The 27,633-nt window shown below is 39.6% G+C and overlaps 1 protein-coding gene across 3 annotated transcripts in view; it reads left to right on the forward strand.

Annotated features, from left to right (window-relative positions):
• LOC139468142 (rab11 family-interacting protein 4-like) overlaps positions 1-16,184 on the forward strand; it is a 403,346-nt gene extending 387,162 nt beyond the window's left edge. For 2 of the 3 annotated variants that reach the window (XM_071249917.1, XM_071249919.1), the window contains exon 16: positions 8,563-16,183. In XM_071249917.1, the coding sequence (XP_071106018.1) occupies positions 8,563-8,682 (120 nt within the window). In that variant the 3' untranslated portion in view covers positions 8,683-16,183. Of the gene's footprint in view, positions 1-8,562 lie in introns of all 3 variants that reach the window. The other variant, XM_071249916.1, reaches the window with a different exon arrangement.
• The last annotated feature ends 11,449 nt before the right edge of the window (positions 16,185-27,633 follow it).

The raw sequence follows: 27,633 nt of genomic DNA on the forward strand, positions 1-27,633 counted from the left end.
ATTAAACAATTTAGATTGAAACAATTCATAATTCATCATATTAATTGTAATTTGTGTGTAAAAAGTCGTACTAAAACACGCTGTTTGAAGGGGGCGTGGCATAAATGTAAATGTCCGATTGGGATTTTAAATTTTCCGGACCCCTGGCTTATCCTATTTGTTAATCCCCATTTTTGTGTACATCGACAATCTGCCATCCTGAACGAGATGTGCAAGTATGTCACTGATGAATTACTGTGTACATTTATATTTATTACTTACTAAGTGTCTTTTGTATGTATATATCTACATGTATAAAGTAAAACTGTATATACCGCAAGACATTGTCTCCAAGTGGTCACTTCCTACTTAGAACCAAAAGTCGGACCACACGCGTTGTTAGTAGGGTGCCATCACCTCCTCCAGCCCCTGCTCTGGAACCTTTGCCTGCTTGGACAATGCTTGTCTGGCCACTCTCAGCGATGGAATACAACTGCTTGGGTTCCTTTTCAGTTGCTCTTTTTGGATTAGATTGCACCTCTGGTTTAAAGTGCATCTCTGTCTCTGGCCCTGTTAGAGCACTGGCATCTACATCTGCTAAAGCGCCATGCATAAGAACATTCAATAGTCTTCAATAAGGTCCAGTTGTCATGCAGCCATGCTGGAAGTAAACTCCCAAGAATGACAGACCCAGCAGTGGTACAAAGCCAGGGGTACCTTTCAGCCATCAGGACCATTGCAGTCTCTCTGGGATTGATCCATAATCTCAAGGTCTTCAATCAGCTGTTATTTGGACAGCCTTCCAGGTTCCTAATTACAACCTGAATCAGCTGTATCTATTGATACAGAATGGAGACTAGCAAGCATCACTGGATTTAAAAAAAGCCCACCTGCATGTCCCCATTCTGACTGACTTGGTCCTCTATTTCTGTCAATAACCAACAAAAAGTCTGTCTACAATTCATTTGCAGTCAGTTTAACACATCTTTGAGTACCCTTGCATCACGATAGCCACCAACCTCCATCTGAGAGAAGTTCAGTTCAAGGAGCTCCTACTGTGTCCGGTACAGGCACTGCAATGTCTCATCTTACACAGAATCATCAGGGAAAACGTTGTCGCCTCTTCATACCGATATCTCCCAAGACTAGAAGGTTACTTGCTGAACGCATTGGTTTGGTACGTCAGTATTAAATTTAACCCTTTTAATTCTTTTACTGCATTGATACCTTGACATCACGCACTGACATTTTGCCAGCCACGTAGGTCGCCATACAGTCGCCAGGACACCTTTTTGTCTTGCTGACATGCCGATATGCCGGCTTGGCTTGTAGATCATCTCCCATGTGCTTCGCCTGGGCAAGGCCCCTCCTTCCCAGGTGGAGCACAAAGTTTGGGAGTTGGGCGAAGTTCTCCGTCCACGTGACCACTTGGTGGCTGATGTGGAAAGGTCCTAAGACACTGCCTTTACGACACTGTCTGTCCAGCCATTAATTCAAGTACCGAGATTCTGGAAAAAACACTATCTTTTCCACTCAATGGACTTTGCCAACATCTCTCCTCCTGTTGATGAGGACGTACGGATGCTCGTAGGCTCCTCTCGGCCCAGTACCTCGATTCTGATGACAGATTCACAAATTGGTAGAATGGACGCCGCTCTTCGTCACTCTCTTTATCCACTGTCGAAGGTGGCTTCTGCCAACTCAGCCATCCAGGACTGCTTGGACAAGAATCCATCAGAGGCCAATGACAAGCTCCTCCCTGTCCTGGATTGGCAACAGCATCAACTGGTACACATGTCGACTTACATTTAATACTGCCTTGGATCTTTCACCATCGCAAGACGTTCTGCTCTGCTCAAGCAGTCCTCCTGGGATCCGTCGTTCAAGACGCAACTGATGCGCCAACCTTGGTCTGGGTCCCGACTGTTGCTAAGGAGGCCCAGAGTTGGGATACTATATCTCAGCAGCGGAAGTAGGACCAGTTTGAAGCGGAAGTCCTGTTCTTTTCGGCCAAACACCAGTCCCCTAGAAAAGATCGGACCTCCAAGCCTCCCTGCCGAGTACGCTTTTCCGGCGGGGACCGGTGACAGAAGTGACTTTCTTCGGATGCCCAACAACTGGCAACTCCCTCCGCCACTTGTGCCTGGTCATAGGAGGGAGACTTGAGACCTACTGGAGGATTTGGCAGCTGCTTCAGGATCCGTTCGTTACCCGGATCCTCCGCCATGGTTACAGCCCGCAGTTCCGTGCCGTTTCTCCTCTGACTACTACTCCTTTGGAACCTGCATATCGGCCTCACGATGTGCCGGATCTTCAGGCCAATATCGATCTACTGATCGCCAAGAATGCAGTGGATCTCCTGGACACTGATTCCATCTCTCAAGGGTTTTATTCTCCAGTCTTCCTGGTGCCCAAGAAGGATTTGTCCAAACTTCGAATGATCCACAATCTGGCGCTATTCAACCTCCAGTATCTTGCGCCTCCGTCACATTTCCAGTTGATCTCCATCTGGTCTCTGTGCCATCTCCTTCAACCGATGGACTACCTAATCAGTCTGGATCTCCAGTGTGCCTACCTGCACGTTCCAATTCAGGCAACACACCATCGTTTCCTCTGCTTCATCTTCCAGGGCCAGCACTTTCAGTGGAATGAGCTCCCATTTGGCATTTCTACAGCTCTGTGGTTATTCACACGTGTAACCCATCCCATCGTTGCGTTCCTTCACCGCAGGGGGATTCGCTTCGGAGCCTACCTAGACGACTGCATCCTCGGTCAAACCTTGATTCTTCAGCGCGATTTCATCCTTCGCTTCCTCCATTGGTTGGGTTGGATCATCAACATCGAGAAGTCGGATCTGACTCCCTCTCGCCATCTCACTTTCATAGGCGGTCTCTTTCTGACAGACCTCTGCTTGATACAAGTTACTCCAGATCGGTTCGCGGCGATCCAATCCGGGGTCAGGATAGTCCTCTTTCAACCTCTCGATCTCCACCAGTGGCAGAGCCTTCTCAGGCTGTTGACCTTAGCTAAGGATGTTACATCCAGGGGTCGTCTTGAACTGTGTCCCCTTCAACGGTTTCTCCTGCCATTTCTGCGCTCAGACCTGTCAGGCCACCTTCATCCTCTGCCAAGGGAATTACGTCCATTCTTGGAGTGGTGGCTAGTCCCATCGAACGTCTTGAGTGGTTCCTCTATGACAAGCTTCGAGGCCACTCACCATCTCTTTGTGGACGCGTCTCTACAAGGATGGGGCGCCCACCTTCTCCAGGAAACCGCTTCCGGTCTTTGGACTCCTTCAGAATGTGCGTGGCACATCAACAATCTGGAGTTGGAGGCGGTCATTCGGGCGATTCGTCATTGGCGTCAGATCCTCCGCAACAGCTGTCTCATGGTCGCCTAGGACAACTCAACGGTGGTGTATTACATCAACAGGCAAGAGTCGACTCCATCTGCTTCTCTCCTGGAACAGACCTTTGCCTGTTTCATCTGGCCGACAGTCTCCCTCTTCTGATATGAGCCCATCACATTCCAGGTTGTCACAACGTCTTAGCCGACTCCCTGTCAAGACCCGATTGTCCATCCCCCACAGAGTGGATGCTCCACCCTGAAGGATTCCGGTTCTTGTGCGATGGCATGGGGACTCCCAACGTGGAGCTCTTTGCAACGGTGTGCTACCACCAATTGCCGGTGTACGTGTCTCCTGTCCCGGACCCAGCTGCTTGGGAGGTAGACGGCCTCACTCTGTCCTGGGTCTGCCTAAGTGAGTACACTTTTCCGCCCCCAGTTCTTCACCCCCAGGTCATTCAGAAGGCAGCCCAGACCTGTCCTCTGGATGTGCTTTTGGTCGCGCCTTACTGGTCGTCCTGGATTTCGTTTCCCATGCTCCTAGTTTGCAGGAGAACCCGTGTTTCGTCTCCCGGCATGGCCAAATCTGCTGCTCAATCCTCACACCAGACAACCGCATCCAGACCCCATTTGGCATGTCTCCAGAAGTCACTGATCGCTAAAGATTTTCAACTCCTGCTTGGGCGGCTGTATCCAGAGCTCATCGTCCCTCCACTCGCTCCCTATATGATGACAAGTGGCAGTCATTCCAGGCCTTCTGCTTGTCCAGGCACATCATTCCAGTGTCCGGTTCGACCCGGTCAGCAGTTTCACGTTCCGTCTCTTTCGGATATCGTTGCCCTGGATGATGACCTGGAGCTCACCCCCTGCCCAGTTCGGGCCCTCAGGTGTCTCAGCAACATCGCAAGCAGCGCCAGAGGCTGTTCATCCCCCTTTCCAGCCGTGGCTCTGCAGAGATCTCTCGTTATACAGTCTCCCTTTGGCTTCGTTCTGCTATCCCGAGGGCTTATCGTTGTGCTGACTTACCACCACCAACAGCCTCCAAGAGATCCGTGCCCTGTCTTATTCACTGGCCCTCCGTGCTAACGTCTCCGTCCGATCCATCATGGGGGGGTGCTTCTGGTCATCTACTACTGTCTTCGCCAGCCATTATCTTCGCAACATTTCTGTGTAGGACGTCGAGGGTATGCATAGCTTTGGTCCACTTCTCCTGGCCCAGCAGCTTACCGACCCTGATGCCATTGACCGTGCCGATTCCGAGGAACATGGCTGTCTGCGGCCCCACTGGCCCTGCTGACGCCTATTGTTAAGCTAGGACCATCCCTTGTGCTGTTCCTCTTGGGTTGCTGGGTACTGTTATGTCGGTAGCTAGTCAAGTTTTGGTCACGATTTTCCCCCTCATTTTGAGCCGGACACGGAATACCATGCTTATACCCTCTGTCAAACATAGTTCTCTCTACCTTCAGACCACCATTCTGTTCCGAGAGGGCTTGACCTGCATCTTATCCCCTTGCCTGCCATCCTGGCAGCCGCTACTTTGCTGTCGCCTACTGGGCTTCCTGCCGGACGGTTTTGGTTGTGCTTCTTCAGTGTACCTGGCGCTTCTCACGGTTAGCCCGCCTTCCATCAGTCGAATAAAGCACTGTGTAGCATCAGGTAAGGGAAAACATGAGCATTTCTGATTAAATGCAATGTTTTTTATACTTACCTGAAGCTACACCTTTAGGCCCACCCAGACTCCATCCTCCTCCTCCGCCTTACCATTGGCGCCACTGTGTCCTCTATGTCTGATGTCATCCAGTGAAGAATATGAGGAGTAGGGGCAAAGGGGGATAACTTGTGGATGCCTAGGCACAGGCTCTAGTCTGTTTAAACTGTCTCTTCGTTCCAGTACTGTCTGTTTATATAAGGTAGGGAAGCTAAAGCACTGTGTAGCATCAGGTAAGAATAAAAAACATTGCATTAATCAGAAATGCTCATGTTCAGTGATGTCCCCACTTCCAGGGTCACATTAGAGCTGTGTGATAGGGTTAGCCACACAACCAGTTGGAACAACTTCTTCTTCATCAAGACCTCTCACAAGCTCTTTCCCTCTGTCAAGATTTAGGAGTAATGCAGGATAAGTATACAAATATAAAAAAAATATCTAGGATTTTAGTAGTTTCATCAAGGCAAATCATCACAATCAAATTGAGTATTGTTGAACATTTGTAGAACATTTGTTGAGGACCCTTACATATTCCAAATTTCTCTATTTGGAATGGTAGGAAGGGTATGGGGCTGCAGGACCCTTGAAATTCATGGCCTTGGTGCAAGACTGTAATTTCAGGGAGCACAACTTAAAAAATGTTCAAGACAATTGCGTTAAAAGCTATAGACCAAATGGTCAACTAATCCAAAGCCGGTATTTTAGAATTTTAAAATTGTATTACTCTTTGCATATTGATTACCCGTACTTGTTTTTCAGATTGTGTTGTTTTAATATATTTGATTCTACTGAATTGGGTTCATTGTTGAGATTCAAAATAATTGCAAAAGTTAAATTTTTATGGCAGGTGATTATTATTTTTTCAACAACCCAAACCCCCTTCCCCATTTTCTAAATACATTGACAATGTCATAATCAAAATCTCAACAATAAAACGAAATCAAAACCAACTATTTGTATCATCTGTCATTAATGTCTTCTCTTCAGAAACTGGAATTGGAACTATTTACTTGTCATTTCATAAATAAATGACCTACAAGGTGACCTTGACATATGACACAATCATGACATATGATAAGCATGGAGATAGTTACTTAACTTCATTCTTAATGATTAGAAAGGTATTAGATTTTTCAAGAATTACTCAAAAAATTCATGGGAGGAAGTGTGCACTATTCACAAGAAAATACAGTATATCACTGAATAAGGTGAGCTTCTGTACCAGAAGATAAATAGAATCTGGTTCTGTTTATACATATTAATCAGGTCCGCTGTTACAAAATTGGTTGATTTTAATTAGCTCTAACTCCTATAAATACAAACCAAATATTGAACCAAATGTTTTGTTTAGCATATTAATATCTATCTGTATACCGCCCGCCATATTTACATAATTATTGTATATTATAAGGTCAGTTGATTGGCTGAATTATAATACTGATAATCCCATACTTCAAAACACATTTTATCAGTTTTACTTTAAGGTATACAGTGGTAACTCATTAATCCGGATGTTCTTGTTTTCAGCCCAAATCTATCAGATAGGGAATAGTTGAACCAGCTACAGAGCTACAGAGGCTGTGGCTCTTGTTTTAGCTCACCTGGCTTATATGTTCCATAACTTTTTTTAATAGGTATTATCAATTTATGCCTTGATTAACATTGGAATTTCAACCTTTCTGAAAACTGAAACTTCTTATGTCCATTTCTCACCTACATTTATTCAGAAATTTAATGTAACTTATATTTTTGTCCTCAGTATTTATGCAGAAAATATTGGAATTGCAATACTGACAGCTACTTTAGTTAAGTGTCTGTCTTTTTGGACATGTTAACTGTGGAATACATTTCCAGATGAGCTTTAATTCTGTTCCACCATTTCGTTATTGAACAGTTATATTCTTTTGTGTCATGGCACTGTTTGGACCTTGATTTAAGCCTACTGTATATGACCCTAGATAAGCTGATTTCATAGTTAAGCCGAAGTGTTAACTTGGTCCTTGAAATCTGTATCAAACTGTTATGTGTGGTAGATAAACCGGACCACCAGCCTTAAACTTAATCTTCTCATCATGATCCGTCATCGGAAATAGAATATCAACGAATCTGCAAGTTAATCCTGTTACACTATCTGGTAATAAAAAGTGTTCATTGTATGTCTGGACTTATTTTTGTAATCTATTATATTATTATTTTTTTTCAATTCATTCAATAATATTTACATTAAGTTTGGCAAAATCACGTGTCCCTCTGATCCTTAAAACTTCTGTTTTACCCGTTCCATTGGGTCCACTTAACCACATACAGTGACAGCACCAACTCACCGTTATTTACAGCAACCACGATCATATTTCCGTTATTGACACCTTGAAACGAACCTTAGTTGACAGAGAATGGATACATTTATCATAACTGCCATACTTTCACTTGTTAAAAGTCATATTTGTTCTTGTTTGACTATTATATGGCAACAAATTGTTGTTGCGATGGAAGCTGCAAGATTGCGCGAAACCTCAAAGCTGACTTGACAAATTGCTCCATGCTTAAAAAGTATCCGGCAATACACCAAAGTGCTACCATATAACCCTTGTTATTATTTTGAAGATATAAAGTAAAATCTGCAATTTAAATAACACAATATCAGAATATTTTATTCAATGTAAAAGGTAGTTTAAGATTCTGATTCTTGCATCAAAATTTTTTTCCATTATATTATTGGATATGTTTTAATGTAATCACTGGTAGATTGGGAGAATATGTGTGTACTGCTGATTGCTATTTCCGGCTTAGATTACAAGACAATACACACTGTAATCTTAATCCCTGCATATAAAACAATACCTAGCATAACCAAAAATACAATCAAAATGGTAAATCATCCTGTCTAGTGATATTTAATCGCAAATGTCACATTTTCAATGACAAATTTCGTTATGGCCTTGTTCGTTTGCATGAAAGCAATACAATGTAGGTTTTTTACCAACAAGAAAATACTTTACTGAAAGTGTAACCATTACATAGGCCCACCTCTTTCTGCAGAATCTTTTTTCTGGTCTTCAAAATTTGGCTTATCTATGGTCATATACAGTAGTATCATTTTGCACATGTTCCAACCCTGTCTGAGCCTAGTTATGGCACTGTTTTCACTTGGTTCTAACCTTGTCTTGGTACTGTTATTACTCACGAATGATGACAAAGCATATGGTAAGTTAAAGAGATATTTTTGAAAAACTGGCAAATGACATGCAAGAAGCGTAGTGGTTAAAGCTTTGTGCCAAGGACCCGGGGTTTCGATTCCCCACATGGGTACAATGTGTCAAGCCCATTTTCCGGTGTCCCCTGCTGTGATATTGCTACTCACTTACTCACTCACTCATTCCAGGAAATCAAGTTATGCATAATTTTGTACCATGCATGATCACACCTTTAAGAACATAGATCTACAATAACATGCAACTGAAGCCAAAGAAACAATTCCTGGCTTACCAATCTGCCACAGTTGCTGTTAACTCTCATTTCTTTTATTTCAGCTACTTGAGAGGTTGAAGAGAGAGCAGGAAATCAACTTGAGATTGAAGCAGTATGTTGACAAGATCATCCTGACCATCATTGAGAAAAACCCATCACTCCTAGAAATAACAAAACAGTGATCATTGTGTTTACTTTGTGTTTACATTGTGTTTTCAGTTCATTAAAGGTACATACATGCTGTATGTGCGAGCACATGCACGCAAACACACACACACACACACACACACACACACACACACACACACACACACACACCTTGCATGTTCCATAAATGTGAGATTTGTGGCATCAGAAGCATTTGCAACTCAACATGACAATGTTATCTTATTTTATACCCCCATGAATGGAGATGTCTGCACAGATGATCTCCTGTCAATATGGCACAATTCGTACAGTGTGGCATAAACTCTTTATAATAATATAGGTAGTTGTCATTTGCAAGGAATGAATGGTGAGACAATATGTAAAGTAGAGTGCATATTTTAGCTAGCTTCACCAACACTGGTGTTGCAGTGGAGAATCTTCACAGAATGCTAATACACTCATGCTCATGTTTGTATACAATGATATAAAGAAAGTCTTTCTTTTTTTTTAAACTTCTATGTACATAGATTTGTCCTTTATGTTGCAAGTATTATACCCATATCAGAGCACTGACTACCTGTTGGTCTTTGAGCTTAATCCTAATTCGCAAAACATTTTGTGATCATTGAACCATTAGTTCTGCCATCCACCAGCAGGTATTATGAAAAGCAGGGCATATAGGAATTATGATGAGAATTGTTTTGCCTTTAAGCTGTCTGCTACAGGCCTCAAACAGAGGTTATATACCAGTTTCATTTTACTTTGATCAATACAATGCAGTCATGCACCCAGCAGAAGGGAAACTGTTCAACAGTTGACACAGTAAATAAGACAAGAGGCATATTGGATATGTCTAGATTTGTGTTACAAGCCTTAATGGATCAGCCAGTGTCGGCCTGTGTGTTCCCGGAGAAACTGCATTCTTTGGTAACAAGAGATATGAGTATGTGTTGGTTTGTGACCATGTGTTGGTTTGTGACCATGGAGACAGCTTCTGGCATACTTTGTGGTACCCATACTACATTTTGTAATGCAGAGATGTATGAAGTTTCATTTTTGCACCAGTCAGCAATGGCCAAAGTTTCAGCTAACTGTGCCTTAGCTCTCCTTGACATTGTTAATGTTAGCTTATTTCATGGGTATTTGTCAGTTGTTGCTTGATCATTCTGTTAGCATCTCAAAATATGGTTCTAATCAACTGAACATATCAATATCATATTCACATAACATTTTCTACCTGTGAGGCAGTTAAAAATATTGCAAAATGTTTACAGAACTAGAAAAATGTCTGTGAAAACCCTACATGTTAATGTATGGTTTTAAGAAACAACCCAACTTAATTCTAATTGAGCTGTTGTGATTAAATTCCAGTTGCGTGCTACATGTCCTACCAAAATTTTAATTTTTTGGGCCTTTTGGTTCTGAGAAACCTATGTTTTAAAGTATTTTAGTTATTGTAAAAAAAATATTGAATTTGTCATGTTCATGTTCTGTTCTGCCCATGAACACATATCATTCCCATTATGGCTTTTCACAAACATTTTGTGTATTTCATATTTAGCTATGGCAGCAAAAAATATCTATGGCCATTACTCTGCCATTTTTGTACAAAATGTTTTCATTACATGAGAGAAATTGATGCAAAACTCACTCTTATTTGAAAATATTAGAAAAATACACGAAAAATGCACCTTGCTCGGATATCACTTTAGAAAATTCATGTAGGTGGTGTACTGAATCAAATTCTCGCAATACAAAAATAATACAAATCGATGATGCAAATTTAGTTTAGTCATTCTTCCTAAAAATATGATTTCAAAACCTAATTAACTTAACTATTTTTTCATTAATTCTGTAAATTTTACTGAATAAAATATTTGAATGTGATACCAGAGATAATAAAAAAAATGTAATTTGTATACCTTAAAGAGGTGTGAGTGATCACGTGGCACATGCTGCTGAGATAATGGTGATAACTGGTACAGTTAGTAGGTGGGAAAGTCCTATTTCCGCTACTTTGATTCCTTCTTATCTGTTATAACTGATTCCCAAATTGACTAAAACTGTTTTCATGGACAGAAATAAACACATTTGCTTATAGTTTCACAAAAATTAATTTAACGTTGTTGGTACTATCAAATTTATGCATGGAATTTTTCAGAATTAACACCGAAGAAATGGCAATAGCCAGTGCTCATTAATAAAATTTTTCCATGTACGTATGGTTTGAAATGGTTCCAACATACATAACAACTATTCTATACTCAATCGCAAAAGAAACACAAGATGATATACTGAACAACAAAAGTTCCTGTGACATTGAATAAGATTTAATGCAAAGTTATGTTTTTTACCAAATCTGAAACAATTTCGGTTTGCAACAGATAAAAGACTCCTGTAAGTGTTCAAATGGTTTAATTTGCCATACTGACTTCAGAAAATGCGTGATTTCATAAAAAAACATGAACATGCCAAAATGTCAATTCACAAATCAATAGAGTGTGTGTCCACCTCTGGTTGCAATGCAAGCAACACATCTTCGTCTCATGGAATGGACCAGGCGTCGCACAAAGTCCTGTGTGATATCTGTCCATATCTGCTGGAGCATGTTTCGAAGTTCCTGGAGTGTTTGTGGAACACGTGGTTGACGTCGAAGGCGTCGATCCATCTCATCCCACATGTGCTTGATTGGTGAGAGATCAGAGGAGCGAGCCGGCCAGGGGATGACATTCACGTTGTTTTGTTGAAGAGAATCTTGAGCAAGTTGAGCAATATGAGGCCGGACGTTGTCATGTTGAAAGGTAATGCCTGGGCCATGACAACGCAAATACGGTAGAATAACAGGGCCGATGATCTCGTTGGGGTAGCGCTGTCCAGATTTCCCTCTACCACTATCAAACGGGTCCTCTGTCTTGCTGTAATCCCACCCCATACCATTACGCTGCCGCCCCGAACCATGACACAATGATTGACTTAATATTCACCTCGACGTCGGTACACTCGAATCCATCCATCACTGTGGCTGAGGTGAAAAGCGTCCAGCTTCTGCACCACTGTAGACATGCTTGACGGTGGTTTCCTGTCAAAATGTGACATCTGGCGGGTCTTCTGGCGACAATCCCTGCACATCTGAGGCGATGACATACGGTTTGTGAAGATATTCATCAAAGGCAAGGGATGCTTCTTGCAGTCACTGTTGCTGGCTGGAATCGATTTCGTAGGAGTGTTGTTCGAATCCAATTGTCTTGTCGATTATTGCTTACTCGTGCCCTGCCACTCCGAGGTCCCTGACTGCATTCATCTGTTGCCAACGTTGGCATAAACACCAAATGGTGTTTTTGTGGACGTTAAATTGTCTTGCAACATCACGTTGACTCAATCCTGCTTCAAGCATACCAATGGCTCACAGATGCTTATTTTCGGACAGGTGTGGCGTTTCGTAATGTTGAATAATTGTGTAATTTTGTTGTTTTTCTGAGTGGTTGTTGTCAGCACGATGCTAAACAATGCATATGGAATCCTGTTAACGCACATGTTTTTATACCCATTCTTGGGTTGTGAATAAAAGTCAACTTCTGCATGGAATTCATGCTTTTCTGTAACAGTTGCGTTTTTGTGCCTTGATTCCATACATGTACTACAATATTGAAAACCAAACTTCACTTGTTTGAAAAATACACTAAAATATTGGTGTCACAGGAACTTTTGTTGTTGAGTATATTAAGAAATGATAACAGAGAAAACATTTGTTGACAGATGGGTGTTGTTTGTTTGATGACAACTATCTGTGTTTATTGAAAAATCCCTTCGAAAACAGTGAACCCCCAGAAACGGAAAAATGACAAGTGTCAGTTGTGCCCATCAGTAGCGTGGGTGGACTCAGTTAAGTTCAGTTAATCAAATCATTTTTCCTGTCGAGTGAGACATGTTTGGTGTTTTTTTACATGGTGGCTTTTAAAGGATGGACAAGGGGGGAAATGCACACATTTTTGCATGTTATTTGTGCAGCACATGCAAAAAACGTCAAACGAAACGTTACGACAGCATTCCTGCCATGTGCTCAACAGGAATAATGTAAACAGTGAACAGTTTCTTCAATGCATCACTTTACATTTGTATACATTTCTCATCACAAATTACTATTTTGTGTATTTCACAAACAAAAAACGTGACTTGCTTTTCTTTTGCGGTTGAGTATAGTTTCACCACATGCCTTGTGATTAAGGTGCCAATTTGGAACTGGCAGTAGTTGGTAGGTTGGCACAGCAATATTTGTTGATGAAATACCTTGTCGAAAAAGATTGAAAGTGTCTCGAGACGCAACAGATAATTTCAAACAGAAAACTTGTTTTCATTCATTAAACAGAAAGATAGTAGTTATAGCAAGGGCCATATCAACATGGTGAAGGTGGATGGTGTTGTGCATGATGATTTTGAAGTTATCGCTCATTGAACTTATCAATGGCCCATAGAGTGATATTTATGGCCCATACTTGCCCAAAATGGACCATAAATTTTCTTCCCAATCATTGTATTTGTTCTGGGGTGTTGTTTTTTTTTAAAAAATATTATGAATTTGTTTTGATCATGCTTTAGACCTCTCCTCTTGAATAACAAGACTGTGGAAGCTGAACTGTGGCATTATGTTTCTCTTTTTGATGACAGTTTAGTATTTATGCAGAAAATATGTGAACAACTCTGGCAGCAACTTTTGTTTGTAAAGTGGCTGTATTGTTGACATTGTAAAGAGTTGACTATATATCCAGCTTCTAAGTTTTGACCTTGGTTTGAGATTACATTTAGGCCATGCTCTTGAACTCTCAAAATGCATCTGGCTATGAGACATCCTCTCTCCAAATTGATGTAGGTGAACTTATGTGCAGGATAATGGTTATGTCAAGTAACTTCTGAAGACACAGAAGATTTTGATAAAACAAATTTTCACCTATTTCTATCGACCCACATTTGATGAAGCATAAGTGTTTGTTCATAAGGTTGAAGTTATTGAATCAACAATATAAATATGTTTCTTTTCAAAAAGAAAATGTTGCAGGTTGAGAGGCATTATTGAAATGTTCTTATGTGTTTCATATTAAATTGTTTGATAGGCGATACTTAGAAGTTGGCGGATGATAATGTAGACACAATTTATGGATAACAACCTCTTTAGTTACTGTAAAGGCCAAGTTTTGAGAACCAATCCTTATACCGTTGTCAAGCAAGGTTGACAAAGTAGACAATTTATAGATGACAACTTCTTTATTTACTGTGAAGGCAACATTTCAGTATAGATCCTTACAACCTTGCTTGACAACGGTATAAGGATCTGTACCAAAGTGTCACCTTTTCTTTAAATAAAGAACTTGTTATCCATAAATTGTGTCTACTTTGTGTTTCATATTGGTCAGGTAGCCCTCACTATCATCCAGAAGAATTTATCTCTTTTTTAGGTGGCTGTTGAGTTAGAAAACTTATGACAATACATCTTGTTGAGATACAGTGCCATGGCACTATTTTTATAGTATGCAGTGAGGATATCTGTTGTTTAGAAATGTTTATGTTTATGCATGTTTTTCATGTTAATGTTAAGACCTTTCGGATCAAATATAATAATTTAGAAGAATTTAGGTGAGCTACAGAGTCGTGAAGACATGAAATGTTTTATGGTTAACAACTATTTTCTTGTTTGAAACCATTCTTGCCCTTTCATCAAGTGAATACTGAGTAAGTGTATGTGATATATGTATACAATTTGATATGTTCACACAGGATATTATTAATGTACAAAGATTATTAATTATCTTTCAAACAATGAAGATTGTTATTATCAATAAGAGTTTCATGTCTTCAAGTTCTTCCTATTTCTAAATGCCTATCAAATACTTTACAGAGTCTTGGATTTTATTTTGTAAATAATAAGCGAGGAATGTACATAGTCTCCTTTCCTTAAGATAATCTCGATATACATGTGTAATGTTATATTGTTGAATATAACTTATTGAGAAATTGAGCTGAAGTAGCAGTGGAAGCTTTTATTTTGTGTGTGTGCGTGCGTGCGTGCCCTCTATAAATATGTTAAAATATATTATTTATACACTCTAAACCACACAACCATCGACATTCCACAGTTAAATCTTCAGTTCAGCACTGAACATTTTGTCTGTGTGCTGCTCTCAAAGACAAGACAAGATTCCAGCTGTTGACAGTTTAGGAAAACTGTCTTAATGATTCGATGACTGTTTTGGTGGTCATACCTTTCTGTGAAAGTGTAGGGGAGAGAGATTAATTTTGGACACAACTGTGATATGTTTCTTATTTAATCTCATTGTGGGACAGTTGATTGTCATTGGAATGTGTTGACCACTCTGCATGAAGCTCTTCCTTTGTACAAAGAAAATACAAAGTGTAAGTTAGTTTTGTTAAACAAATGAAATATTTTGATACATGTTTGGCTTTTTATTATCAATTTTAATGCATTCTGTATGCCAATCACCATGTTGCTTTTTTGCTTATGCTGAACTTTTAAAAACACATATTTTCTTTTACAGGATAAAATTATATCACTGGAATAAGCCACTGATTAGATGTTTAATTTGGTATAAGACTAGATAGATATGACCAGTGTGAAATATTTAAACCGTCCAAGATATATGCAACTTTTACATTCCGTAGTTTCATGTGTTGTTTATGTTGATATTTATAGATGTCATACCAAAGCCTCTCAAGAGTTAATGTTCCAGGAGAACATCTACTTTTAGTATTGACTTTGTATTCTTGACGTTTTCATTGATATTTTAATTATTTTCACAACTGGTCATTGATCAGTCTATATACCAGTTTACCTGATCATATTGTATCTGTCTGCCATCATCTATAAATATCACTGTACAAGTAAAAATAAAACTTGAGACATTAATTCCTAATCATAATAGGCCATTCGGGCACATTCTTGCTGTTAGACTGTCATTAAAACCAAATGATATAATGTCCATGTACATGTATTTGGTTTCAATAATATCAAATGTTATGGTAGTTTCTACTTTGTTGACATATCAGACATACTGTAACTATGTTTTCGATACAATATTGGGAATTTGTGTAACAAGATAAACAGTATGCAATTGTAAATATTTTATTCTATCAATAAAGTCCAACCTTTTATATTTCATAGATCATTGATTCACCTAATTGAATTTTAAGTTCACCTGGGCAAAGGCCATAGATTGTGTGTCACTCATTACATCAGTTGATTGTCTGTTAACATCTCTGTCTGAAACACCTGGACTGAGGAACCTGAAACTTAGCATGTTCAATCAATTCCAGGACCAGGATTATAAGGGTTGTTTTAAAATTTGGAGAAACCTTTTTTGCTCACAACAGCAAGTACAAGGCAAGGCTAAAGACATGAATATATGAAGCCAAATTAATGGAGAAAACCTGCTGCGAGACAAAAGAGGACTTTGTGACATGTCTGAGCAGCTTCTGGATAAGTTGTCCACTTTACATACCAGATAGCACCCTGGAGCAACTCCTCTTGCTTGGTGATGGAACAATAAACAGCTGATATGCTATTCCTTTTGTATGCTGAAATAGAACAGTTTAGATTGAAGGTATACCACTGATCTATCTACTCATATGAAAACTCACTACTTCACGTGTCTGCTATCGACATCAGTACTGCTTGTCAACTCTTATCGAAATGGGAGTACGCCGTAAAAAGTAACTATGCTTGTCGTAAGAGGCGACTCGGTTGATGCATGTCATCATATTATCATGGTGTAACATTTATACTAAGTTATCCTATAATAATTAGATCCACATCAAGTGCTTTTATAAGTTATCATGGTGTAATATTTATACATCATAATTATCATATTTGTTTTATTTTCTAGTTATTACAGACAAACTGAGGAAGTATGGATACTATTTATATATGACATATTATTTGAACATGCTAACTCTCTTTTCTTTGTTTTCCATGTAAAACCTCCATAACGGATAATGGACACAGTCAACTATCCTAAACCTCAAACCAGGATGTGGAACTCAAGGCCTCCTACATCACCCATAAACCACCAGTACAGAGTGCCAAGACAAGCCAGCTCCTCATCCAGATTCCCTGATGACAGCAGAAAGAACTTTTACATTATGTTCCTTATACCAAAGAGACTGTATAATAATTGTTATTTAATATACTACCATTTTAATTTAAAACATTGTCCATCTAAGCCATAATTATTTTACACGTTTGGGGTCAAACTTTTTCAGACGGAGGGGAAGTTATCATGATGTAACATTTATACTAAGTTATCCTATAATAATTAGATCCACATCAAGTGCTTTTATGAGTTATCATGGTGTAATATTTATACATCATTTCATATAATAGTTTAGCAAGTAATACTTATCATCAGGTAAAATGCATAGATAAAATATCAGTAGTTTCAGTTATAGCTTTTCAGACAGATGCTAGCCTAAGGTAATGGGAGCGCATCTCCTAGACATACTATTCAATAAAACAAGGGTTACGTCTACATAGTTTAATTGATTTGAAGCTTCTAGATAAATGCTAGCCTAAGGTATCAAGATCCCATCTCCCAGACAAAAGATATGTCTACATAGTCTTATAGATTACCTTGAACTATTTTATTTAAGTAAATCTGTCATCACCTATATTAGAATAACATTCAGTAATTACTTCAATTAAGACTCATTAAGGATTAGCCCCTGTACCAGCTCGTCTATAGTGCATTAAAGGGGCACTGATCTAACGCCATTCCCCGGACTGGTTGTTGCCTTTGTTATTGTTTTTTCCCCCGTGAGTACCCGGATGATACACAACGCAACTGAGCGTGACCAGAGACTGGGCTACCGTCTGCAAGGACAGCTAAGTAAACTTGGAGGTTGGAGGCAATATATTTTTACGCATTTTTGCAAAAACACTGATTGGTTAACTGTGATCTATAAAGATTCGACAAAGGGCGCATGTTAAATAATTTCTTCAGCCTAAACAAACAGACAAAAAGAACGGCGGAGCTCATCTGAAGTCGTCATTTGGAAATACCCCAGATGGTTATAGTTTAATACTAAAAAAAGTATCCATGCAGTGAAAGCATTTTCGGATTTCGGATTGCGTAATACGATTACTACTCCCTTGTTGTCATCCACGTTTTCTCGTATAACCCTACACTTGTGTATTTGTCGTCGTTCACTTGATGCTCAGTTAATGAATTTATTACAGGTACAATTAGTGGTAGCACTACTTAGATTACCTGACAAAGGTTCTCATTTGGCATTTATTGTGTCTGGGGTAATTATTCAATCTAAATCCAGGTTTGAAGTGAGGTTATGTAATATGCACGTGTCAGCCCAGCAAGAGATGAATGATCAGTTGATTTACTTTTTTTTGTAAATCAACGGATCGTTCCTAGTCATCAAAGGATTAACAGAAAATACGTTGATTGATTAATCACTGATATCTTGCACAGTGGATATGTCAAAAGTGAGTGTTTACATGTCTAGGTTTACTAAAACAAAGGGAATACACTCATATCATGGCGTGAAGTGCCGATGTAAAAACAACATACAATTTGTTCAAAGGGTTAACTGATAATACGTTGATTGGTTGCTCATTGTTATCAAACTCAATGGATTTTTTAGAAACCGTTGACGTAATGAAAATAGTTGTCACGTGGCCTTTCTCAGCCGACCCTTGAGACTTGACACCCGAAACGATATATATCTTTTAGAATATTTGACAGTTACAGAGACACGTAACATCGAATAAGTTATTTTGTATAGCTGCAGACGAGTGGGATATTATTCCTTTGTGTGGATATTCACGGATACATTCCTCGAATAAGGAAGCTGCCTATTTTTACACATAAATTTGGTAAGTTGTAATTATGGTATTTGCATTTTGTTTTCCTTCATTTGAACCGATTCGTTCTTGTTTTTCTACGTCTTGGTTGGGAAATTCTTCAATGCGCGATAGACGTTGTTTTCACAGGTCATTGCCTTGTAAGCGTGTATAGATTACCGTCAATTTGTAAAATGTGATTCTCTCAGGCAATTTATAAAATGTGTAAATATTTCAGTCATTTTGACTCAAAAATCTGTCCAGATTGATTAAGACGATCAAAAGGGCCTACAAACATCACAACAGATTATTATGTAGGATTAGAAGCCAAACAACATAGAAATGTACTTTTCAACGTAACATTTTCAGTCTCTTGGTGATGACATTAAACATCAAAATGTTTGGAATTCGTTATCATAATAATACAGATGGAAATGTTTTTCAGTCTATTTGTAAAATAACGGAATATTTAGACATTTAATAAATATGTTACACATTTTGACAGTAAAAAAATATGCACACTATAAAAAAAGCAATGCTCAGATGAAATATTTACTTTGTGTTGCAAGTCAAAATAGTGTAAACAAAAATCGCAAAATTACCAAGCAAGTGACTTATCAAAACTTCGTCACCATTACCGATGCTACCCACAAAGATGCCTACATTTCCTTATTATCTCGAAAACTGTATTTCATTTTGTTGATCAATATGACCATACGCCCTTATTACTACCGGTATCCATAAAAGTGACTAATGCACTTACGAATGGCGCAACGGAGGTCGCGAGCTAGTCTAGATTTCTGCTCTACATACAGGTACTCACTGGGAAAAAACAATAACAAAGGCAACAACCAGTCCCGGGGAATTGCGTTAGATCAGTGCCCTTTTTACGGATTAGCCCCCATACAAGCTCGTCTATAGTGCTTTAAGGAATAGCCCCAGCAAAAGCTTGCTTATAGTGACACCATAATCTCTTTCAAAGCATCCAGTAAATATGTCAACAAGATTAGTGCCAGTCCAACAGGATTAACAGGATTAAGTATTCACCTCTGTCTAGCCATTCATTTAGCAAAGGGCACAACCCATTGTGTATCAACCAATCATATTCCATTTTATTGTTCTAATTTTTGTTAAATACATACAGAAACCTCATCTTAGGACAGAAAAGGGGTTTGACTCTCATACCAAGCAGACCTCTCTCCCACAGCCCAGAGCGATGTACCGACTTTCTGTGGCACCCTCAGCTATTTTCTAAGTAATTGTAAATTGTTAATTGTTCTTGTAAATAAATTTGTGATTAGTCTCCTATGACTCCGGCTCTTTGCTGACTAATTCCCCCAAGAAATCCAGCACGCCATTTGGACGGTTTTGGTCACCCACAACAGTCCATGATAATATCCCAATTGCGTAGATCGATGCTCTTGATGTCAATCACTGGATTGTCTGGTCCAGACTCCTTTATTTACAGATCGCCATCATAAAGGTGGAATATTGCTGAGTGCGGCATGAAACAACAGACAAACAAAACAAACAAACGTAACATACATTAGGTAATGTAAGCCCACTCATCCTGTTTGTGCAAGCTGTCTCCATATCTGTGTTTCAGGATTATGTATGCGCCAATCCGTTGGCGTTCTATTGAACTTTAGAGTGCCATGGGATGAATGCCCCTTTATCATCCAAAACTGGCTCCCACAGGATATATCGCTTGGATGAGATCAAGCGATATCTTCACTGTAGATATCGCTGCAATGAAATTACATCACAATGCTTTGCAGACCATTGTGACGTCAATGGCTACGGTGTCGTCACAATCAAATGACATCACTAATGGCTCTGCTACTGAAGCAGTTTGCAGTACTTTTTACTCTGAAGACACTGCTAATTACTGTCTACAAATTGAAAAAGTTGGAAGAATGATGTTGGATGAGAAATAAAATCTCACCCTCGGGTCTTTTGATATCAAATATATCAACACTCGTTGATAAAAGTGGCAAAAAGCCTCGGCAAGCCTCGGAATTTTTCCACTTTTATCAACTCTTGTTGATATATTTGATATCAAAAGACTTGGGTGAGATTCTCTATATTACACATGGTGTATGAGGCCTTGCTTTGTCGTGTTGAAAGATGGTGTTATCATGGATCATAATGTGAAGAATATTCAGCTATAGGATTTGGATAGTTCAGTTGCCATGCTGTTGCACTAGTGTTGTTCTACCATTTTGGGAAATTCACAACATCTCTGAAGATTGTTCCTCGCTGTCAGATATCCTTTGCAATCTGGATTTTCAACTTTTGTAGACAATGATGTTGTATACCTTTGCCACAAATGGCGTATCAATATAAAGTTTTCCTGGGCAGCAGTTCTAATACCTGTTTGTCCGACCTTGATCGGTCATGTGATGCACCATGCTGTTAGTACAGATATCAGTGTGAAGTAATAGTGGTTCAGGGAGACATTGAAGACCCAGGATACAGAGGCATGTCTGCAGTTGAAATGTGGCTAATAGACAATGTTTTGGCAAATAAGACCACACTCCAAAAACAAAAAGACACAGGCACACACACTCAAACATTTTTGTTATTCTAACAGTGCCACTTTCATCGTTTACATATTGTTTAAGTGCTGGTGTCTTTCATATATGTACATCAGGACATGGCTGGCCCAATTGTTCCTCTAAGATGAGCACAATATAAATTTGGCATTGAGTCGATTCTCATGTTACTATCACGGTCATCAGTCATGACCAATGGGTTGATATGATGGTATGCAAAGGATCACCTGCATACAGCTGCTAAGACTCATGTGGTGATTGAGCATCAATCCCCCTAGCATTGGGACACACTGACATTAAAGGACACTGAATTTATACTATAACTGTAAGTGTGGTAGTACCTAATATTACCACTGTACAACTGACTAACGGAGAATTATCCTTACAGCTTTGATAATGAATGCCCACAGTGAACAGTTATGACAGTAACTGAGAACACCCCTAAAGGAATAACAGTACACCAGTGTAATCTACATGTTGATGATACCATATATGGCATCACACAATTTAACAGGCTATACAGTGTGCACATTAGCCGAACTATGCACTGTAGCAATATGACATGATATGACTCTGCATATTGAGGCACTGATCATAAAGCAGTTCATGGCATCATACTGTGTACACAAGCATGATAAGGGATTAGCTTCAGTCCACAACTATATACGAGGGCTGGCTGAAAAGTTCTAAGCCTAACAGTGAAAGACCCGTACCAAGTCGATGGTTTTCATTCATTTCTCCACATAGTCCCCTTCTAGGTTTACACACTTTTGCCAGTGATGTTGCAAGGCCTGGATGCCAGTCAAGAAGAAATTTTCTTCAGCCACCCTAAAAATGTCATTCACAGTGGAAATGACGTCAACATTACTAGGAAAATTGCGACCGGCTAGTTCCTTTTTCATTTTGGGAAACAGGTGGAAGTCTGACGGGGCCAAATCGGGTGAATAAGGGGGATGGTCAATGAGTTCGAAGTGATAGCCTGGCCTTTTTCAAGATAGTCAATCAGCAGAATACCCTTGGAATCCCAAGAGACTGAAGCCATCACCTTCCAGCAGAAGGAACCGACTTGGCTTTTTGGGGGTTGATTCCGGATGCTTCCATTGTGTAGACTGAATTTTGGTTTCTGGTTGAAAGTGATGAATCCAGGTCTCATCCATGGTTACAAATCGGGCCAAATCATCGGGATCTGCTTCAAAATGGCATAAATTGTCATGGGACGTCAGCAATCTGACACATTTCTGATCCGCTGTCAAGAGCTTTGGCACCCATCTTGCTGAAACTTTTGTCATTCCCAACTCATTGGTGATAATGTGCTCAACCCTCTCATGAGAGATGCCCACAACACTGGCAATATGTCGAGTGGTCAATCGTCGATCAGCCATCACCATGTCAGGCACCCGGGTAATGTTTTCCGGAATGGTTGCTGTTGAAGGCCTTCCTGGACGCTGGACGCTGGTCACCGTCAAGGCTCTCTCTGCCACGCTTGAATTCTGCAGCCCACTTCGGGCATCATCCCCTAAGTGGAGACCATGTCAGCATGTATCTGTATTGGAGTTAGCCCTTTCAGTTGCAGGTACTTGGTGACTGCCCTATAGCCAGTTTTGTCCATTTCTGGTGATTTCAATGGGTAGGTTCAAAAGATGGTCTGGTACAAAGACAATAATAACACTACAGTTGCAGTTCTTATGTCTATGATTCATTAAATGATTGTACTTGTTGGTGGCAAAAGTTTGTTTCAATCCGATTGAGATATCCCACTTAGGCTTAGAACTTTTCAGCCAGCCCTTGTAGATTGTGTAAAAACAAAACAAGGTGGTACAATGATCAAATCATAATTATAAGATAGTTTGTAATGGCAAAGGTAGTACGATGGTATCACAGGCGTTCTAAATGGTATGGATTATTGGACAATTATCCGATACACAGACCATTATGCTGACTGATATAAAATTGGATGGAACTATTATGGTTCTGTTCGGATGAACAAAACCTTCCAAATGGTGTGCTGGTTTTCTTGGGGGAATTAGTCAGCAAAGAGCCGGAGTCACAGGAGACTAATAACATTTTTATTTACAAGAACAATTAACAATGAACAATTAACAATATCTTAGAAATAGCTGGGGTGCAACAGAGAGTTGGTACAACTCTCTGGGCTGTGGGAGAGAGATCTGCTTGGTTAGTGACAAACCCCTTCTGCTTAACATTTTGCTTCTGTATGTATTTAACAAAAATTAGAACAATAAAAAGGAATATGATTGGTTGATACACAATGGGTTGTGCCCTATGCTAAATGAATGGCTAGACAGAGGTGAATACTTAATCCTGTTAATCCTGCACTAATCTTGCTGACATATTTACTGGGTGCTTGGAAAGAGATTATGGTATCACTATAGATGAGACAGGGGCTAATCCTTAATGAGTCTAAATTGAAGTAATTACTGAATGTTATTCTAATATAGGTGATGACAGATTTACTTAAATAAAATAGTTCAAGGCAATCTATAAGACTATGTAGATATATCTTTTGTCTGGGAGATGGGATCTTGATACCTTAGGCTAGCATTTATCTAAAAGCTTCAAATCTATTAAACTATGTAGACATCACACTTGTCTTATTGAATAGTATGTCTAGGAGATGCGCTCCCATTACCTTAGGCCAGCATCTATCTAAAAAGATGTCTTAGATGGACAATGTATTAATTAATAGTTAAACTGGTAGTATAGTAAATAACAAATATTATAGAGTCTCTTTGGTATAGGGAAACATAATGTAAAAGTTCTTTTTGCTGTCAGCAGGGAATCGGGATGTGGAGCTGGCTTGTCTTGGCACTCTGTACTGATGGTTTTTGGGTGATGAAGGAGGCCTCGAGATAGTTCCATATCCTGGTTTGAGGTTTTAGGATGTGTCCATTATTCATTATAGAGGTTTTACATGGAAAACAAAGAAAAAGAGAGTTAGCATGTTCAAATAATATGTCATATATAAAAATTATCCATACTTCCTCAGTTCGTATGTAATAAGTAAAAAATAAAACAAACATGATGATTATGATGTAAAACATCAGTACATTATTATTACTAAATGGTTGCTTATAACAACGCGTGTGGTCTAGACGTTGATTAATGAATAATTTGCATACCCGTATATGTAAGAGGCCGACTTATGGTTCTCAGTAGGAAGTGACAACTTGGAGACGATGTCTTGCGGTATATACAGTTTTACTTTATACATGTAGATATATACATACAAAAGACACTGCCAGGTCAGCACATAGTGGTAGTGGTTGTTGTCTAGGTGCCCTGGAGCACCCAGCCTAACTCTAGCTAGGCTAAGGGTAAGACCTTTCTTTTATCCTTCTTCTCAATCTCTCTGGACCAAGGCTTATATAGCCAAGGTCACCTGACACTTAGTAAGTAATAAATTTAAATGTAAACAGTAATTCATCAGTGAAATACTTGACCACTTGCACATCTCGTTCAGGATGGCAGACGGTCGATGTACAAAAATGGGGATTAACAATTAGGATTAGCATCTTATAAATAACAGCAAATAAGTGTTTAAAGGCATATAGATGTCATGGCTCCAGGGTAATGAGCCTTTGCAATTAAATGTTCTTCAGACAATGGGTGTCGTAAATCAGTTGCTATGACAGAACTACCGCACAACAACACAAGTGTCATGATAAACAGGTAAGGTATAAGGTTATGGCACATAAGCGTGACAGTTGGTAGGAGTGATGTGATATGGATTTCCCTAGCAGATTGTGTTCACAGCAGGTACTGTGAGGCAGGTGTTCACAGCAGGTACTGTGAGGCATATAACGCGGTGAAACAGTCTTGGAGCTCTTGTGGGTTTATTTCAAAATGTGCGAGGTTAGCTGCAAAGACAACCAAACTGATTGAGAGATTTATGTCAGGGTCAAAATTGTCAGATGTGAAATCCTAGGCCTAATCTGCAGTGACAAAGTGCTACAAAGTTCATTAACACTTGCTCTGAAACCGGCAGCAGAAACTGTGCTGGCCAGTGGATTCCATGGATGCACATGAACGTGAGGAATTCAGCTAAACCCGATTTATAGACGTTTTTTTGCAAGATTGCTTTCTGTTGATGTCTGACTGGCGGCATGGTCAGTTGTGCGAGGGCCAAGCATGTAGTTGCAGCTGGAGCGAGCTTGTGGAACTTTATTATCTGTAAACGAGATAGAGCATCACCAATTCAGTTAATGTGAGTAGCACGAAACACAGGAAATGGCTGTTAATACAAGTTTACGCATAAGTTGCATGATAAATGGTGATCTTGAAGGTATTTGTTCAGTACCTCCACAGTTGCTGTGTTGTCACAGACAAACGTAATGCTTTTACTGCACCATAGTTGACCCCAGATTGCTGCTACCATAGCAATTTGAAAGACATCTTACAAGGCAGTGGATAAGTTTACAACTGCTGCTGAGGGTACATCCTCTGGCCATTCAATGACCCTTGAAATACCACAGATACTGGTACGTCAGTGTACAGCTTGAACTGAGGAGCTGCATTTTCATCTTAGAAACATTACTTGGAGATGGTGATGAAGGTGAATAACTGAGTGGGCTAATCTGAGTAAGTAGCTTATGAAGGCTGTGCCAGATCTGATGACCTGCATAGCAATATTGAGGTGTCCAATCACAGAGAGGAGCTTCTTTTGGTGACTGTCTTCTCTGTTTGCACAGCACTGATACTTGTTCAAATTCTCTCCACTTTCCCCTTTGGAAGGCAGGTTTGAATGTTAAGGGAATCAAGAATAATACCCAGATATTCCAAACACTGTAGGACCAACAGTTGTGTGATGAGAGAGTGCAATATTGAGTCGGTTGTACATTTGTAGCAGGTTGGACATTGTTCTTTCTCCTACTGCCAGTGAAGAGTCTACTGTCAGGAAATGAAGTAAATGAAGAATGTGAGGTATGTTGAACACATTTGTAGCAATCCACCACAGAGCTTCATTATTGATTTCTACAGGCCTGGTGACTGAGAGATCATCGTGGCGCGTTAACCTTGCAGGTGGAGCCATCGTAAATGTATATATCAAATGATGTGATGCCTGGGGTAGATTGTGCACACTTGAAATAGAACACCTTTTTAGGGATATCTGTGGCTGCTTCTACACATCCTCCCAAGGAACATCAGCTTCATTTTGTCAATCAGTAGTATAGACAATGACAGTTCTGGACCACTTCCACCGGAGCCAGATTTATATACCTATACCACAACTACAGAGGAAATTATTTATTGAATAATGATGATGCGATTCAACGATCGTCATGATTTGTATTAAAAGAATCATCAATATTAATTAATAATGGATAAAATTTACCATAGCCCACGAGGATATTGGAAAGGTATAGGAGCAATACAAAAATTAGCCACCGCGGCTAAGGTATCTAAAGATGTGGCCAAGGATTGGCTAAAGAAACAAGCGATGTGGCAAATATACTTACCAGCACTGCATTATATCCCAAGGAAGAAGTTCGATATTTTTACAACGAATGGAGTCCATCAAGCTGACCTCTTGTTTCTTCCCCATGACAAGGTAAGATGCAAAATGTATAAATACACTTTAACCGTAGTGGATGTGGCTAGTTGCTACAAGGAGGCTGAGCCATTAACCTCGAAAGATTCAACAGAAGTAGCTAATGCACTGAGCCGCATATTTAAACGCATAACCCATAAGTCAATTGGTTATGAAAGAAGGAGAGCCTATTCTTTATTATCTTAAAGATGGACAGGGCATTTGTACGAGAAGAGTTGCTCATAGTTCCCAACGATACAGTATTACCACCATAACCATAAGCATAGGTAGTTACACCGTCCTTATCAATCCATCTCTTTGTATGTAAGGGGGATAATGATGTCTTGTTCATTCTTAATCCATATATCCTGTGATTGACACTTCTTAAAGAGTTCATCTCGTGTTTGAATGTTCTACAGTTGAATAATGCTTCTTTATACTGTTCGTGTTTGATATGCATTTTTACCACATACTTCTTAATGGCCTTAGCTTTTCTTATCTCTCCATTATCAGACTTCTTTATAGAATACATCTTCGGTCTTAATCCGACATACTCCGCAATAGGGGTCCCAGCACATTCATCCTTCATCTTACCTATCACCTTTTTATTTACTACTGCAGTGGATTATCTTTTGGGTAATCGCTCATGTCGTACATATCTATTTTTTCTGCCATATCTTTATACACATCCTCGGTTTGTATTTCCACCAACACAGAATCTGTGTGTGTCGGTATATAACACCTCGCACCTATCACCGTACTGCTTCTTAAGTTTGTTGTAATAATAGTCATACATTAAGTGTTTTGACAAGTCAAGAATACTCATACCAATGTACACCGCTCTGTTGCATTTTATATTACTTTTCTGCATATGCAGCTCCGCTAAGTCGTTATCAAATATCTTACTTCTGTTAAAAGCCGGACTGGCTATAAGTTTCCTGAGTCTTTCTTCCTCATTAGATCTGACCAATTTAACATCCACACACTTCCTTAGATTCTCCATAGTTTTACCAAATACTGAGTT

This window comes from Haliotis cracherodii, unplaced genomic scaffold (assembly GCF_022045235.1).
Source record: "Haliotis cracherodii isolate W230 unplaced genomic scaffold, xgHalCrac1.p SCAF_2, whole genome shotgun sequence".
In the NCBI taxonomy this organism is placed as follows: domain Eukaryota; kingdom Metazoa; phylum Mollusca; class Gastropoda; order Lepetellida; family Haliotidae; genus Haliotis; species Haliotis cracherodii.